Raw genomic sequence first — 16,933 nt, 5'->3', positions numbered from 1 at the left:
AATACGTAAATAAAGTTTGAGAAATTGATTTTAATACCATAAATTTGACTATAAATTTTTAAAAATAACTCCAGTTAAAAGTATTTTAACATTAGGATTAGATTACTATTAGGGTTTAGTATTTACTGTATATATAAGTCTCATACACCAATATGCTTACTACACAATTAGACAGAAGCTTAGGGACATGCTTGCCAGAGACAAGCTTAGGGACATGCTTGCCAGAGACAAGAACCTTAAGTTTATTCTAACGGGTCAATAGCTGCTCTGTTTCCTTCGATTCTTGCAATTCACGGTGAGGATGAGCTACTTGATAAGCTAGAAGGAGTCTATACATTTGGACAGCCACGTGTAGGGGACGAGGAGTTTGGGGAGTATATGAAAGAAGTAATGAAAAAGCATGGGATAGAGTATGAAAGGTTTGTTTATAACAATGACATGGTGACTAGAGTCCCCTTTGATGACAAGATTCTGTTCGGATACAAGCACTATGGATCTTGCAATTACTTCAACAGTCTCTACAAAGGAAAGGTAAACTAAAGTATCCTCTATCCAAAGTATTTAAAATGGCACAAAATAGGAGATTTGAGGTAGTCAAGGAGAAAACTCAACTTGGCTTTTAGGAGATTTGTCATTTACATGAAATTAACGTGAGATATAATAAGCTATCATATTTGGAATTTTTTTTTGTCCTTTTCAAAATAGTACTAGCACTAGCTTTTGTCTGCGAAACCAGTGAATGATATCGAAAAAGCCATGTTTGTATATGTATTCTTACAATTATTGTAAATCTGAAGGTAAGAGAAGATGCTCCTAATGCCAACTACATAAGCATGTTGTGGCTAATACCAAAGCTGTTTGAGTGGTGTCTGGGAGTTTATAAGGAGTTTCATAATAAGGTTTTGGAAAGGCAACGAGTACAAAGAGAATTGGACGATGAGAACTGTTAGAATTGTTGGGATAATAATCCCTGGTGTATCTGATCATTTCCCACTTGATTATGTCAATTCCACGCGCTTGGGAGGCTTGGCTCGACCTGTTGCTACTACTACCCCCCAGGATAAACTTTATCTCATTGCTTGAAATAACATGATGACTCGTCCCACTCAAGTCAAGCAGAATAAAGTCCAAGGTGTGTTGAAGAAACCCAATTTCAGATGTATCGAATAAGTTTTCAAACTAAATAAAGGATGATTTCATTTACTTGTTTTTATTTTCCCTTACTTCCTTAATTAGAGAAGGAATACTCTTGAGTTGTTACTTAAGGTGTTGTTTTCCCTGTAAGAATCGAATGGTTCTAATTTCTTTTCATAGAAACAAAAACAAAGCAAACAAACTCTTACCATTTATTTTCGTTGGGCCTCTCTTGGTTCCCTATCATTTGACTTCCGAAAAAGGAGACGTATTGATTATGTCTACTTTTGTAAGCTTATGCGTAGATGCTCACACCAAACACATGTATAGAGATTTAATAGCTTTGCTAATTATTGACTCGCCTCTCATTATTTAAGCTCAGACAAGTCACATTTTTTGTGTTCATAATATAGAGAAACCTATTTTGGTCACAAAAAAAATATTTTTGCCACGATTTGATAAAGAGATATTTCAAAGTTAATCCACGAAAATATTTATTTTCCATGATTTAGTCACAATATTTTTTGTGACTATATAAAATAGCCATTTGTGGCTATATAAAGTAGTCACGATTTTGTAACAAAATATCCTTAAACCCTAAACACACTTTGAGCTCTAAATTCAAAATACAAACCATATAATTCTGGTATCTTCATTTTATTAACCTAAAATCTTAAACTTCAATTCAAAATTTGATATTTTTAAAATTTTAATCTCAAATTTTAAACTAAATTCAAACATTATACTTCAAACACTCAACTCTAAACCTAAACTATATACCCGAAATCATAAACACTTAAATTTTGTATCTTCCACTTAAAACTTCTTTAATTTTATAACTGTAACTAATAACAAAATACCTACACCCTAAACATAACTTTAAAATTCTAAATTCTAAACACAAAATTTCACATTCTAATGATAAACCATTAAACCATACATGTACGTATACTTTAAATTATTTAATCTTAATATGTATATTTAATAATCTAAAATTTATAAACCCAAAATTTAAAATTCAAATTCCATACCCTATATCTTGCCTCAAAATCCTATATTCCCCAAAATTCAAACCCTAAATAAAAAATAATCAAAATCAAAATCATAAACATAACTCTTTAACTTTATATTTTATAATTTTTAAACTAAATCACCATACTTTTGTGAGGGTTTTGTTCCAAGCCCCCTAGTGTCTGAGGCCCCGTGCTCTTCATGTATTTGAGCCGAAGACTACTCCAACCCCACTCCAGCTTAACGTCATCACACATGCTTATGTATGTGTGTAATTAATGTGTTGACTAGGTTAAGGTAAGTATAAGAAAATAATATACAGACATCAGAACACGTTGGAGAATAAGAGAAAGGAGACATCAACATAAGATAAATAGCTTAGGGCAAAGTCTATTTGATCTTTACAAGGTTGGTGTATTTTCTTGTTACTTCTTGAGTTTCCTTGTGTAACAAACTATTCGACATGACTTATCAAGAGAACTTTCTCTCTCGCGACTCAAAACTAAAATACATATAGCTCCGGCGTCCGGCCGTGCGTGCGAGCGCGTACCGGCGCCGGAGGCGTCATCGTCGGCTTACACTACAAAAAAAAGGATATATTGTGACTACATCTTGAGACGAACTGTCTCGGTCACAATTTAGTGACGTTTTTAATACGTAGTTGTGACTGTTTTTTCGTCTTAATTCTGTAGTTATTTTGTCACTATATTATGACGAAGTAAGTCGTTGCTATATTTAGTCACAACTACAGACGTAATTGTTACTATAGTAATAAACGTAACTGTTGTGACGGTATTGTGACTATACGTATCATCACAAATTGGATACGAAACGGTTACGGAAAGATACGTCTCTATTTGGTACGTAAGTGTGACTCACCTTTAGTCACCGACGAAAGATATATCTATTGTTGCAAACTTTTACATAAATGATGTAATAATTTTGTAGTTAATTAAAACCAAATATCTCATGTTTACTTTTTCACGATTTGTGACAAACCTTTGAGTCTATAAAAATAGTTGCATAACAATATTTAAAAATTGAGAGAAATTCTTTTACAAACATATGTCAATGTTACATTTTTTTTATTCAGTGCATAACTATTTATAAGGACTATAGTCCTTAGCTAATATGGAATATACTTTATTATTTCCTTTTTATATTATTAATTAGAATCCTAATCTCTTTATACATAGCATACGTATGAGACCTTTGAAAACATAAAAGAGTCCAATTTGATTCTCAAGCCATCTACTGTCGAGGAGAAGGAAAAAGAAGCTCTCTGCTGTAGAAAATAATGTCACTGAATAATGATATTAAAATTGCAAGAAAGTGGATGTATGAAAGAATCGATGGCTCCACTAATCAAGTTTCAGAAACTTTTTGTCAAGGTTTAGAGAGTTTTATGGAATTTGCAAAGAAGCAACCTCTATTTCTCGAGAATGGCAAGCTTTTTTGTCCATGTTATAAGTGTGACAATGGAAGATTATTAGAAGAAAAATCTGTGTGGAGTCATCTATATAATAGGAGTTTTACATGCAACTACTGGGTTTGGATTTCTCACGGAGAGAATTATAATATTCTAAACAATCCTGAGAATATAATTGCTAGTGAAGATGCTTCTGGTTTTGACTCTCAAACCAAGACAGTAAATCCTTATGTGTCAATGGTATCAGATGCATATGCAGATGGTAATCAGGAAACTTCATTCGATGAGAATATGGAACAAGAGCCTAATGCTGAGGCTAAAAGGTTTTACAATATTTTGGATGCTGCGAAACATCCAATTTATGGGACAGGACCAACTACCCAACCCTCTGGTTCTCAAGCTGCTGGTGCCCAAAGACATGTTGCAAACCATGAACCAGTTGAGAATAGGGAAGAAGTTGCACATGTTCCTGTACAACATGATGTTCGTGTACTCCACCCAGCTAGACAAAATGGAGCTAAATGGTATGCTCTTCCTCTTTAATACACTTTCGTAAGTAACAATTTATAGGTAAATAATATAAGTAAATAATTTTGTTTCATATACAACAGGTTCAAAAACAACACTGAAGTATCAACTTGTGTTCGAAAGATCATTGAAGGTTGTTTTAGAGGACCATGGTATAGCTGGAAAAAAGTACCACCGTTTTATAAAGATGCATGGTTTTCAACCTTTCAGGTGAGTTTGAAATATAAATCTGATGTATTTTTTTTTACATATGTTAAATGATATCATATATATAACGTTTATATACTTATCAGTTTGATATCATATAATTTGTAGACTAAATTTGAGTGGGATGCCTCAATTGAAAATCTTGTTAAAGAAAACTTTGATCAACTTGCCGCTACCCGTCTCAAAGGAATGGTTAGTCTCGCAAAGTCAAATGGAGAAAAACCTGATTGGATTTTGTCTGATTACTGGAGGGTAATGTCTGAGTATTGGAGAACATCAAAGGCCAAAGATAAAAGTGAGAAAGCACGCGCTTCTCGTCTATCTAGACGTGATGGCTTAGGTGTACACAGACACAGAGCAGGCTCACGTTCTTATGCCAAAGTTCAGGATGTTTTGGTAATATTTATGCATCTTTTACTTTTAAAAACATTTATATTTCATTTTAAAAACTTGGTAGTTTACCTTACTTTGTTTGATGTTATGTTGTAGGAGGCAAACAATGAAGACTCTTCTTTCATTGCTGTACTGAAAAAAACACACCAGAAATCTGATGGAACTTATGTTGATGAAAGAGCTCGACTAATTGCTGAGAAATTTGATGAATGTGTTCAAGAACGCTTGTCTGAAATGGAAAATTCTAATGGAGAGGATTTGACGATAGACAATCTCACCCTTGAAGAGAAAAATGAAATCTATTCTAAGGTAAGAGCTTAAACTTTTATTTCACTTTTAATTTGTTTGCCCTAAAGTCTGAGTTTTATACATGGTATTTTAGTTTTCGACCAAAACAGAAATACATATTTTAGTTTTTTAGTTCTAAACATTGTGTTTTATTGCTTTTATGTGGTTATAAATCTGGTGTTATAATATCTGAGTTGTAAACATGACTTTTTTGTAGATTGTTGGAACATCAAAACAAGGTCGTGTATTTGGACTTGGGTCACTCCAAAGAGGTGTGTTTTAATGCCTTTAGAGTCTTCGACGGGTTCTCCACTAGGTAATGCAGATGTGGGAACAATAACTCATCGAGTGGAAGAGCTTGAAGCTGAATTGCAAAAGAGTCATGATGAGTACGAAGACCTTAAGAAACGAGTTGAAGCTGTGGAGGCTTTCTGCTTCAACACAAACTAGTTTGGTTTATGGTGTTATTTCTGGTTTTGGTTTTTGGTGTTATTTTATTGGTTTTTAGTTGCTTTATTCACTTGCTATGATTTTTTTCATTTAAATTTATGTTCAAGTTTAAACTATATTTATAATTTTTTAATGTTATGGAATTTTTATTTTCAATAATTTGTCTTTATCAGATTTTGTTTTTGGTAAAATAATTATCAAAAGTACGTTGTAATATAGCTAATATTTACAGAATATTTATAAAAATAAAAAATATATGGATATGAATATAATTCCGTAAAATTGTGACTAATTTAATAAAAGTAATCACTACAAATTTTACATCTAAATTAGTAGCTAATTAAGATGGATTTTTGATTTTTTTTAGTGAAGAATTGTGACGGATACGTGACAAAATATAAGTATCTAATTAAGACTGATTTGTGACAAAATGCCTGACAATTTGAGTGACAAAACTAGACTGTTTAGTGACTACGTATCGGTCCTCAGTTGTGACGGAACTGTTACTCATTTTCAGTGACAATACATAACATATCTGTGACTGCAAATTAGTAGCGAAATTAGACTGTTTAGTGACTACGTATTAGTCCTTAGTTGTGACGATTGGAGACCAATGTTTCGTCACACCGAGTTACGAAAATGAGACGGTGTAATGGTCACGAAAAATGACGGTTTTGTGACATGATTATTGGTTGCTAATTGTGGCTGTTTTGTCACTTACATATATCGTCACGACTTGTGTCGGACTTGTTACGGTTTCAATACGTTGCAAAATTGTTACGTTTTTGATACCAAAAAAAATTTGTGACGATTGTATTGCAACCGTATACAAACAGTTACAAATACGTCACAATGTCAATATTGTGACGAAATATTTTTTATTGTGACGAAACATTTCGTAACAATACACTCATTTTCTTGTAGTGAGTTTCGTTTTTTGTTTGCTGCTCCATCGTTCTATGTTATTCTCTTCCAATATGCACGCGGATCTGGACTAGGGTTTTGCTCCGGGAAGGGATCGATTCGCGACGGGTCTCGGCTCCGACGGCGACACTGCTTCCTCTGGTTTCACGGCGAGGATGTGGAGTGACGGTTCGTAGTGGTAGTCGGCTTTTTGGGCTGAGGAGGTAGATCGTTTTCAACTCTAGATCTCTTCCGGATTCATTGCAAGTGCGGAGGAGGTACGATTAGCTCTTCTCGTCTATGGTGGAGGGTCTTTGCCAGTTCTGGTTGGTTGTTATGACGAGAGTGGTGGTGTCATTTTCGTGCTTGACGTGTCGTTGAGCGCTAGTGTCTTCCTAGCCGTTCTCAGGCGTGCTCTGGTGGTTCTCATTAACACGGTGGCGAATCTTGAGACCTTGTATGCAGGCGGGATGATACATGTTTCAGCTACGGTTCGTGTAGTTTCTGTGGGTGGCTTTGACAGGCGGCCAGGCGGGTGTTCATCTCGGTCCGGTGTGTCTCTTAGGGAATTCGGGTCAGTAGCTGCAGGCCTGTCTGTCCGTGACGTCTTGGAGAGGTGGTATAGTTCTCGTTGTGGTGGCTCGACTCAAGGTATGGCTACTCCGACACCGTCTTCAAGTGTTCGTCTTGCGCTCATTGAAAATGAAGATTATAGACTTTGACAAGATCCCGAAACCCAGCTACCTCAGGCGTCGTCCCGAGAACGCCGACATCCGAGGAAACGAGGTTAAACCCACCAGTCTCGGGGTTTAGCGACAACGGTTGAGAATGGGAATCGGTTATCTAGGGATTGTGGATTTGTCTAGCGGAATGCGTCGGTTTAGGTGGTTGATGCGAAGCTAGTCATATTATATTTGAGTCTAGATAAGCTTTTGGTCGAAGTCTGGTCTGTAATCAGCATTGTATCCCCGTTTATCGGGTTTTAAAATTTATAATATTTCAATTTAAAAAAAAAAAAAAAACTATTCGACATCACTATTTGGCGATTGTTCAAGTCTCTTTGATCTAGTGAAATTTGGGAGCACAAGTTCTCCCAACGTACAGGTTAAAGTTGATTGTGTCATTCTTTCAAGCTTTAATTCTAGGTGGAACGAGTTTTTCCCAATAACCATGAGATTTTCCTAATAACCATTAAGATTTCAGGCGCATCAAACCACCTGTAAATTTAAAGTAGAGGAAGTAACATTTGGCTGAATAGAATTCAGATCAATCAAAACTTGATATTTGGAGCACTTAGCCATTTAAGTAGATGAAGTTACAGTTTCCATTTTCTTACCCACAACAACAGTTTTGGCTTCAGTGAGTTTCAGTTGTTCCAAAGCTTTTACCTAGTTAGATCAAAGAAAAACAGTTGACGAGTAATCATGTTCTCGGTAAGTAAGTAGTTCTTCGGGAAATTAGTAAATATAGAACAAAACAACAAGTATATTGTCCCTTTACCATAATTTGAAGTATAAATTGTCCATTTAGTATCATCTTTTGTATAAACCCAATTAAACCCCTAATCTAAACCCAAATTTATTTTCGATAATTCACTTACTTAAGAAAAAAAGGAATAATTATTTTTAGGCAAAAAAAACACATACATTATCCTAATAAGATAACATTAATCTGAAAATATAATTAAAAGTAATTTAGATAATTCATGACTCCTCTTTTTATTCTCTTCGACTCCGTCTTCTCCGGTTTTCACAGATCTTTCATTGCCTCCTGTTTCAAACTCGTTGCCACCGGACAGCCTTCGCCTGAAACGCTCTTTCTTCCTCTCCTTCTCAAGATTCGTTTCGCTTAGTTTTTTTTCTCGAACTTTCTAGGGTTCAATTGATCGGAGAAAACTTGAAAGTTAATGTTTGTTTGTAGATTTTGAGTTCGAAATCAATTTTTAGTTATAGATCTTTTTTTTACACTAAAACCACAAGTTTAGCAAGGAAAACACTGAAATCGCAGGAAAATAAATGTTCTACCAGAGACAGAATTTGCAGGCATAAGAGGTTGAAGATGGGGACAATTTTGTCATTTCTGTTTCATTAACCTAAAAATAAAAAGAAACAAAATACGCTGTAAGACGCTCGAACTGAAGACATGTGCGTTAATGAAGGAGTAACTGACCAGTAGGCCACGATTAAACAACAAATTACGAGGACTATATAATATATAAGGCTTAAACTTATATGAAGTCATTATAAGAACACACGAGGCGTTCGATTTTTTAAACATGTAAACAAAATATTTCCAAATATTTATATAACTGCACTTCTCAAACTTAGGAAAATAAAGATTTAGAATGTATTTTCTTAACAGATTTTGGAGAGATTTAAAGAAAATATACATTTCGAATATGACAGAACTTACATTTTGTTGTCCGTAGAATATAGAAAACATGGTAGATTATGAAAACCGGCTGCGGTAGGATAAGGTATTTTGGTAGAGAAAGTAATCCTACTTTTGTAGAATATTGGTACATAAACAGATTTTGTGATTTCGTCTTCGTAGATATATTGGAAAACAATAGTTAATGAAATCTACCGTAGTTTAGAAATAAGGGAAATGGCGGCCGATTTATTCTATGAAGGTAGAATTATAACCATTGGTCGATTTTGATTTCTACAAGCTGCAGATATCCAAGTAGTTAACGGAATCTACAATCTACGAGCTCGTAACCAGCAGATCATGTTTTCTACCATTCGTAGATCAAAATATGAAATTGTGTTCTACTAATATTTAGTCAACCAAAATATTTTTCATATGATTGTCTCTTGTTTGTGTACATTTTGTATATTTTTCCATATTTTTCTGACTTTTAAAATAATTGATATGAATTTTTGAAGTTAGTCAGGGGTATCCAAATCTAAATCGCACCAAAAAAAAAATTTATGGTAAAGGGACAATGTAGTTATTTTTCGATTCCGTTGTGGCAATTTTTTTTCTAGTTCTTTTAACTGTAAGAGACTCAAATCATATATCTTGTCACTAATCCTGATGAAATAGAGAGCCTTAGCAAGATGAGCTTCACGAATTTAACTTTCACCCAAAAAATTTTCCGCATCTGTAATCCTAAACAAAGCAAAACACAATTTTCTCCAGAATTGTCAAAGAGGCGACTTAGTTCTTATTAAACTCCTCATTGTTACTCGCACGCATAAAATCAAGCAACATTTGATTCAACTTCTCCTCAGCATATCCAATTTCAAACTTGTCTTAAAAGTCTAGGGAAGAAGAAAGAAACCACAACTATGGCAGAAACAACTATTGATATCTCAGCTCCAGAAGTGGAGTTCTTTGTTTCAAAGCAAGAGACCGGGTACTGATAGGAGATTTTCAAGGAGAACGTTCGTTCTCTGAAGAGAGGATGCAATGTTTGTCTTTGGATTCCTATCAGTCTAAGTGGGCGTGGATTTTCTGATAATTATGAAGTTGATTGAAAATATAGAAATGTAAAATGGTGATGACCCCCTCTTTTCCAGAATTGAGTATGTTCATCTTCCAATAAGTTCTTGACAAGTTGAAGATTATGGATTCTAGAAAATGCAACTTTTTGGAAATGTATTAACACATTTTCCGCTTATCTCTAGATTGACTGACATACAGTATCTATATAACGACTTTCTTCAATCAATTTTTGCTGAGTTTCTTAGATTTTTTTTTTTTTAGGGTCTTACATCTACTGGTGTTTGGCGATACTTGAGACGATGAAGACCATACTTGGGTCTAAATTTCCTATTGTCACAGAGCATGAGTCAGAACAAGTTAAGGGTGCAATCGATTGTATAGGACTGATAATTACACGGCACTTCACTGTCAAGGATAAGTCTACCTCTCTGAAACAAGATCTCCATGTTTTCAACATAGACAAGGCTGTGGAACTGACCCATAAGTTATATGATATTGTGGAATATTAAAGCAAAATATATGGCTCACTGATTGCTTCAATTGGCCAATACACCATGGAGACTGAGCATTCAAAAATGAGGTTCTTGATATTTACATAATTGATCACTTAAAAGAGAGAGACTAATGTTTGGTTATTTTTTATTTCAGTGTGCATACACCATGGAGACTGCAACAAGTACTGTTGTATATCATAGAAAACTACGGCAACCCTCCTATATATATATCACATATAGTATTTTCTCTCTCTTTACTTCAGTTTGGTTCATGTCTGTAGTAGCTCTATCTCCGGTAAATAATTCTTTGTTTACAGGTCAGACGACTCCTCAAAGCTTATCACTTGAGGACAGTAGGAAAAATAAGTATCTGAGCTCACACACTGAAGCAATGCTTCATTCACTCAGGTAATTCTACAATAGTACGTAGCACACAAGTTTTATGATGTGTTAGACTCTAAGATTCAATATCCCAAAGCATGAAAGGATCAAACTTAAAAAGGTATTTCTAGCTAGTGGTCATTGATGGATTTGTATGATCTACTTGAAGGGTATAAAATGAGTTATGGATTATATTACGTGGACTTCAAGGTTCTTATCCTAAGAGATACCCTAAACTTTGCTCACTGGTATCAGGAGATCACTTCACCATCGCTTGCGTGCTTCAACATCTATTCTATTAAAAGAGAAGTCATCACTTAATTCATATGTGATTTTTTAATTTGGACCACCCCTTAGAAAGTTGTTAAAATTAATTTTTGTATAAATATTTAAATGATTTGAATTGTTCTAAGACAAACAAATCAAATAGATATTCCTATATTTACTCTAAAATTATATATGAATAAAATCTTTTTATATCTTTTCATTTACAATATATATATATATATATATATATTTCATTTTTATTCAAATAAACCTTTTAAATATTTAAGTAATTTCGTGTTTGTTTAACATAAATGTATATTCATTTTCCACTTTAACAAAACTTTTAAATATTTAGTTAATGTCGTGTTTATTTTAAAATTAAATTTATATTTTCTTTTAACTAAAACGAACTTTTAAAATATCTAACTAAATTTCTAATTATAACTAAACACATGTACAGTTTTGTATTAATCTACGATATTAATTTAATATAATATTTTTCAATAAAGTTTTTGATCTTTCACCAGTAAAAAATTTCAATTTAGAATTTTGTATCACATGATTTAAAATATGAAAAATTTGAAACAAATAAATTAAATTATTGCATGTAAACTATAAAATTGTTGTGTTTTAAAATGTTATATTAAACATTAGTAATATGGTTAATATTACAATTAATCATGTAAAACAAATAATTATGTGTGTAAAAATAAAATAATCACCCGCACGGTTGTGCGGGTCAAAATCTAGTCTTATATATTATAACAGAAGTCACAACCTTGATTCATGTATGATTTTTTAAAAAATGGACCTAATAGACTTATTCATAGAAAATCATGTTACATTTAATATCTAATCTTATCATTTGAATTTTGGGCCTACCAGAAATTTTTATTGGGCTATCAATAATTAGATTTAAACAATAGATGATCCATTGGATTTATAGATAGTATAAATTAAATAGATTTAATTTAATGTTGTAATACTATACCTCTATATGCTAAATATTTAAATATTTGCCGATGTTAACTTTTAAAATAATATTATCTAACAATGATTAATTTTTATTACCTTAAACCAATCAAAAAAAATTTTGAACTACATAGTTCGTTTTAAAAATTAAACAAAAACTAAATGTTTAATTATTTACTCGATAATATAAATCTATGAAGCGAAAAGTTTAAGTTTTTTAAAAAATTTCTAAATTTGTGAAATGTTACAATATCTTTGAATATGACAATAAAACAATATTTTTAGTAATATTTATATATATAGTTACGATTTTAATAATAAAATAATAATCCAAAAATATATATATAGAAGAAGATACAAATACATGTGAAAGTTTGAAACAATCTATTCAATGAAAACAATATACAGTAAATTTATTATGTTTTAAAAATTAATAGACACATAGATATTATAAATATACCAATTTAGAATTACAATATATTTATATAAAAATAAATGAAAACAAAAACCCGCGCGGTTGCGCGTGTCGAAATCTAGTCTATATTATTAAAATTGAAGTACATTTTTATATTGTTTGGAAACATGAATAACAATATAAATGAGAATTGTTTGGAAACATTGATAAAAGTATAAGAAAAAGACGTATAGTGTTCTTTTAATAATTTTATTAATATAATTGCTTTAATTGTCTTTCCATATTTCACTCAGTTTAACAAATCATATGGGAATTATATTAGGTAATTTAAAATTTTAAGATATTGATATTTGGTTATTCAAAAAAATTTGTTCAAATATTTTATAGATCCTGTCAAGATATTTTAAGTAATTTAACGTTTAAAGCTTAATATATTTCAGTGGCACATTTGCAAATACTAAAATAAATCAAGGAGATCTCAAAAGTCTCATATTTTAATAGTATTGATCAATTTAATGGCACAAATCCCCCTATATATTAAAAGAGAAGTCACTTTAGTGATTTCTGCTGACATGACATTAATATAGAGCTTCTCACGAAAATTGCTATAATTCTATTGGTCGATTTTTTTTGAATTTTATTTTTCCGTTATTTTAATCAATCGCTTATGTAGACAAGCTCAAAACTATTGTCGATTTCGTTAAGCCCATATATAGCTATAGGATAATAATTATCGATTTAATTTAGCCTTGGGCAAGATTTAGAACTAAGACAAATATTAAAAACATTTCTTATTATTCAAACAGTAAACTTGCGCATGTTGATATCATATTAATTACATTTGCTTAGAAAATATTTTAATTTTTCTAATTAGGTTGTTTGTTTTTAATAACTTACCTTTCTAATATGAATTACTTGTGCAAGTTGAAATCATTAAATATGCAAATAACTTATTGACAAAATTTGTTTTTAATAACTTACCTTTCTAATATGGATTACTTGCGCAAGTTGAAATCATTAAATATGCAAATCACTTATTCACAATACACATTTAATATCTTTCTTTAAGCGTTTGATTTATTTATTATGCAAATTATTGTGCGTCGTTAATATGAGAAATAAATCGACTGTATATATAGAAAACAACCAAGGTCTTATAATGCAAATTCTTGAATGGCTCTACCGATCATGCGTCTCTCTTCTCCCAACAGGGCAAGAAAGGTCCTAACCAGGACGCCATGATTGTCTGGGAGGTGTGTTTGTTCTGTTAAAACCAATTTTGTTAATTAGTATGTGTACTATGCCATCAAATGTATTACTTTAATATAGTTCTTGTTGCTGTAAGTTCTATATAACTATCTTCTTTTACTTTCTAAAAGTATGCCATCAAATGTTTTACTCCAAGGACCATTGGTTTAATTGTCAAATATATAACTTTTTGAAGTTTTATATTTTTAATATTTGTTTTAGTATAGGCTTAGTGTCACTCGGTTGAATATTTGATTTTTTTTAAGTGTTTCAGAATTTTGGGTCAATGGAGGACACTGTATTTTGTGGTGTATTTGATGGACATGGTCCTTACGGTCACGTTATCGCAAAGAGAGTCAGGTATTTGCTTCCGCTCAAATTAGGCTCTCACTTGGAGTCCTATCTCTCCTGCGAGGAGGTTCTTAAAGAGATCAGCCTCAACACTGCTGACAGAATGACCTCTGACAGCCTTGTGCAAATATCTGCTAATGGTGAATCCCGAGTCTACAACAAGGATCAGGATATGGTTCAGATGCTGTTGACCTCGATTGTTAAAGCCTACAGATTCATGGACAAGGAATTGAAGATGCAAGTGGATGTTGATTGCTTTTGTAGTGGTACTACTGCAGTTACTATGGTTAAGCAGGTAGATAGTTGGACCAAATATTCTCATGTTGTGTCTGAGTTTTGTTGCGAAAAGTCCTTTTCATTTGTAATTTTTTTTTTGTTCTTTGGGTTATTTGGTTTAGGGTCAACATCTTGTTGTTGGAAACATTGGGGATTCAAGAGCAGTATTGGGTACGAGGAATAAAGAGAATAAACTTGTTCCTTTTCAGTTAACTGAAGATCTCAAACCAAATGTTCCAGGTTATTTTACTGCTACATCTTCCTCTTCACAAAGGTTTTTATAACCAGTTCCATCATCCTTAAGTTCTTCTTACGGAACTACTGTGAGGAAACTTTAGTTTTAGCTTTTAAGCATTTGAGAAGATAATTTGGTTTTTATCAATTAAAGTTGGGAGTTTTGATGTTACCAGCTGAAGCAGCAAGGATAAAGAGATGCAGAGGTCGTATATTTGCTCCCCTATATATTAAAAGAGAAGTCACTTTAGTGATTTCTGCTGACATGACATTAATATAGAGCTTCTCACGAAAATTGTTATAATTCTATTGGTCGATTTTTTTGAATTTTATTTTTCATTTATTTTAATCAATCGCTTATGTAGACAAGCTCAAAACTATTGTCGATTTTGTTAAGCTCATATATAGCTAGGGGATAATAATTATCGATTTAATTTAGCCTTGGGCAAGATTTAGAACTAAGACAAATATTAAAAACTTTTCTTATTATTCAAACAGTAAACTTGCGCATGTTGATATCATATTAATTACATTTGCTTAGAAAATATTTTAATGTTTCTAATTAGGTTGTTTGTTTTTAATAACTTACCTTTCTAATATAAATTACTTGCGCAAGTTGAAATCATGAAATATGCAAATAACTTATTGACAAAATTTGTTTTTAATAACTTACCTTTCTAATATGGATTACTTGCGCAAGTTGAAATCATTAAATATGCAAATCACTTATTCACAATACACATTTAATATCTTTCTTTAAGCGTTTGATTTATTTATTATGAAAATTATTGTGCGTCGTTAATATGAGAAATAAATCGACTGTATATATATAGAAAACAACCAAGGTCTTATAATGCAAATTCTTGAATGGCTCTACCGATCATGCGTCTCTCTTCTCCCAACAGGGCAAGAAAGGTCCTAACCATGACGCCATGATTGTCTGGGAGGTGCGTTTGTTCTGTTAAAACCAATTTTGTTAATTAGTATGTGTACATTCTCATTAAATGTATTTATTCAATATAGTTCTTGTTGCTGTAAGTTCTATATAACTATCTTCATTTACTTTTTAAAGTATGCCATCAAATGTTTTACTCCAAGGGCCATTGGTTTAATTGTCAAATATATAACTTTTTGAAGTTTTATCTTTTTAATAAGTTGTATAGGCTTAGTGTCACTCAGCTGAATATTTGATTTTTTTTTAAATGTTTCAGAATTTTGGGTCAATGGAGGACACTGTATTTTGTGGTGTATTTGATGGACATGGTCCTTACGGTCACGTTATCGCAAAGAGAGTCAGGGATTTGCTTCCGCTCAAATTAGGCTCTCACTTGGAGTCATATCTCTCCTGCGAGGAGGTTCTTAAAGAGATCAGCCTCAACACTGCTGACAGAATGACCTCTGACAGCCTTGTGCAAATATCTGCTAATGGTGAATCCCGAATCTACAACAAGGATCAGGATATGGTTCAGATGCTGTTGACCTCGATTGTTAAAGCTTACAGATTCATGGACAAGGAATTGAAGATGCAAGTGGATGTTGATTGCTTTTGTAGTGGTACTACTGCAGTTACTATGGTTAAGCAAGTAGATAATTGGACCAAATATTCTCATGTTGTGTCTGAGTTTTGTTGCGAAAAGTCCTTTTCATTTGTATTTTCTTTTTGTTCTTTGGGTTATTTGGTTTAGGGTCAACATCTTGTTGTTGGAAACATTGGGGATTCAAGAGCAGTATTGGGTACGAGGAATAAAGAGAATAAACTTGTTCCTTTTCAGTTAACTGAAGATTTTAAACCAGATGTTCCAGGTTATTTTACTGCTACATCTTCCTCTTCACAAAGGTTTTTATAACCAGTTCCATCATCCTTAAGTTCTTCTTACGGAACTACTGTGTGGAAACTTTAGTTTTAGCTTTTAAGCATTTGAGAAGATAATTTGGTTTTTATCAATTAAAGTTGAGAGTTTTGATGTTACCAGCTGAAGCAGCAAGGATAAAGAGATGCAGAGGACGTATATTTGCTCTCCGGGATGAACCAGGAGTTGCCCGCCTCTGGCTTCCTAACTACAACTCACCTGGTCTGACCATGGCGCGTGCTTTTGGAGATTTTTGCCTTAAGGACTTTGGTCTCATTTCTGTGCCTGACGTGTCCTACCGACGCCTCATTGAGAAAGATGAATTTGTTGTCTTGGCAACTGATTGGGTAAGAGATATCACACTGTCAATGATATAGTATTAGTAAAAAGTCCAATAGTTCTGAATAAATGCATATAATAGAGGTACAAAACTATTTGGTCTCTTAAGTGTGTTCTTGAAACTTTGCTAGATATGGGATGTATTGACGAATGAAGAAGTTGTGGAGATTGTAGCGAAAGCACCAACACGTTGCACAGCTGTTCGAGCCTTGGTGGAAGCTGCAGTGAGGAATTGGAGATGGAAGTTCCCCACTTCAAAAGTCGATGACTGCGCTGTAGTTTGCCTCTTCCTTGACTCGAAACCAGACAAATT

At 32.8% G+C, this 16,933-nt stretch overlaps 1 protein-coding gene across 1 annotated transcript; it reads left to right on the top strand.

The window, feature by feature from the left end:
• The first annotated feature begins 224 nt into the window (after nucleotides 1-224).
• LOC106435483 lies at nucleotides 225-5,884 on the top strand. Its single transcript, XM_048760934.1, has 5 exons — nucleotides 225-531; nucleotides 798-4,098; nucleotides 4,186-4,312; nucleotides 4,418-4,705; nucleotides 4,799-5,884. The coding sequence occupies exons 2-5, from the start codon at nucleotides 3,443-3,445 to the stop codon at nucleotides 5,021-5,023; spliced, it is 1,296 nt and encodes a 431-aa protein (XP_048616891.1). The 5' UTR covers nucleotides 225-531; nucleotides 798-3,442; the 3' UTR covers nucleotides 5,024-5,884.
• The last annotated feature ends 11,049 nt before the right edge of the window (nucleotides 5,885-16,933 follow it).

Source organism: Brassica napus, chromosome C6 (genome assembly GCF_020379485.1).
Source record: "Brassica napus cultivar Da-Ae chromosome C6, Da-Ae, whole genome shotgun sequence".
NCBI classification, from domain to species: domain Eukaryota; kingdom Viridiplantae; phylum Streptophyta; class Magnoliopsida; order Brassicales; family Brassicaceae; genus Brassica; species Brassica napus.
This window is presented reverse-complemented; position numbering and strand designations above follow the sequence as displayed.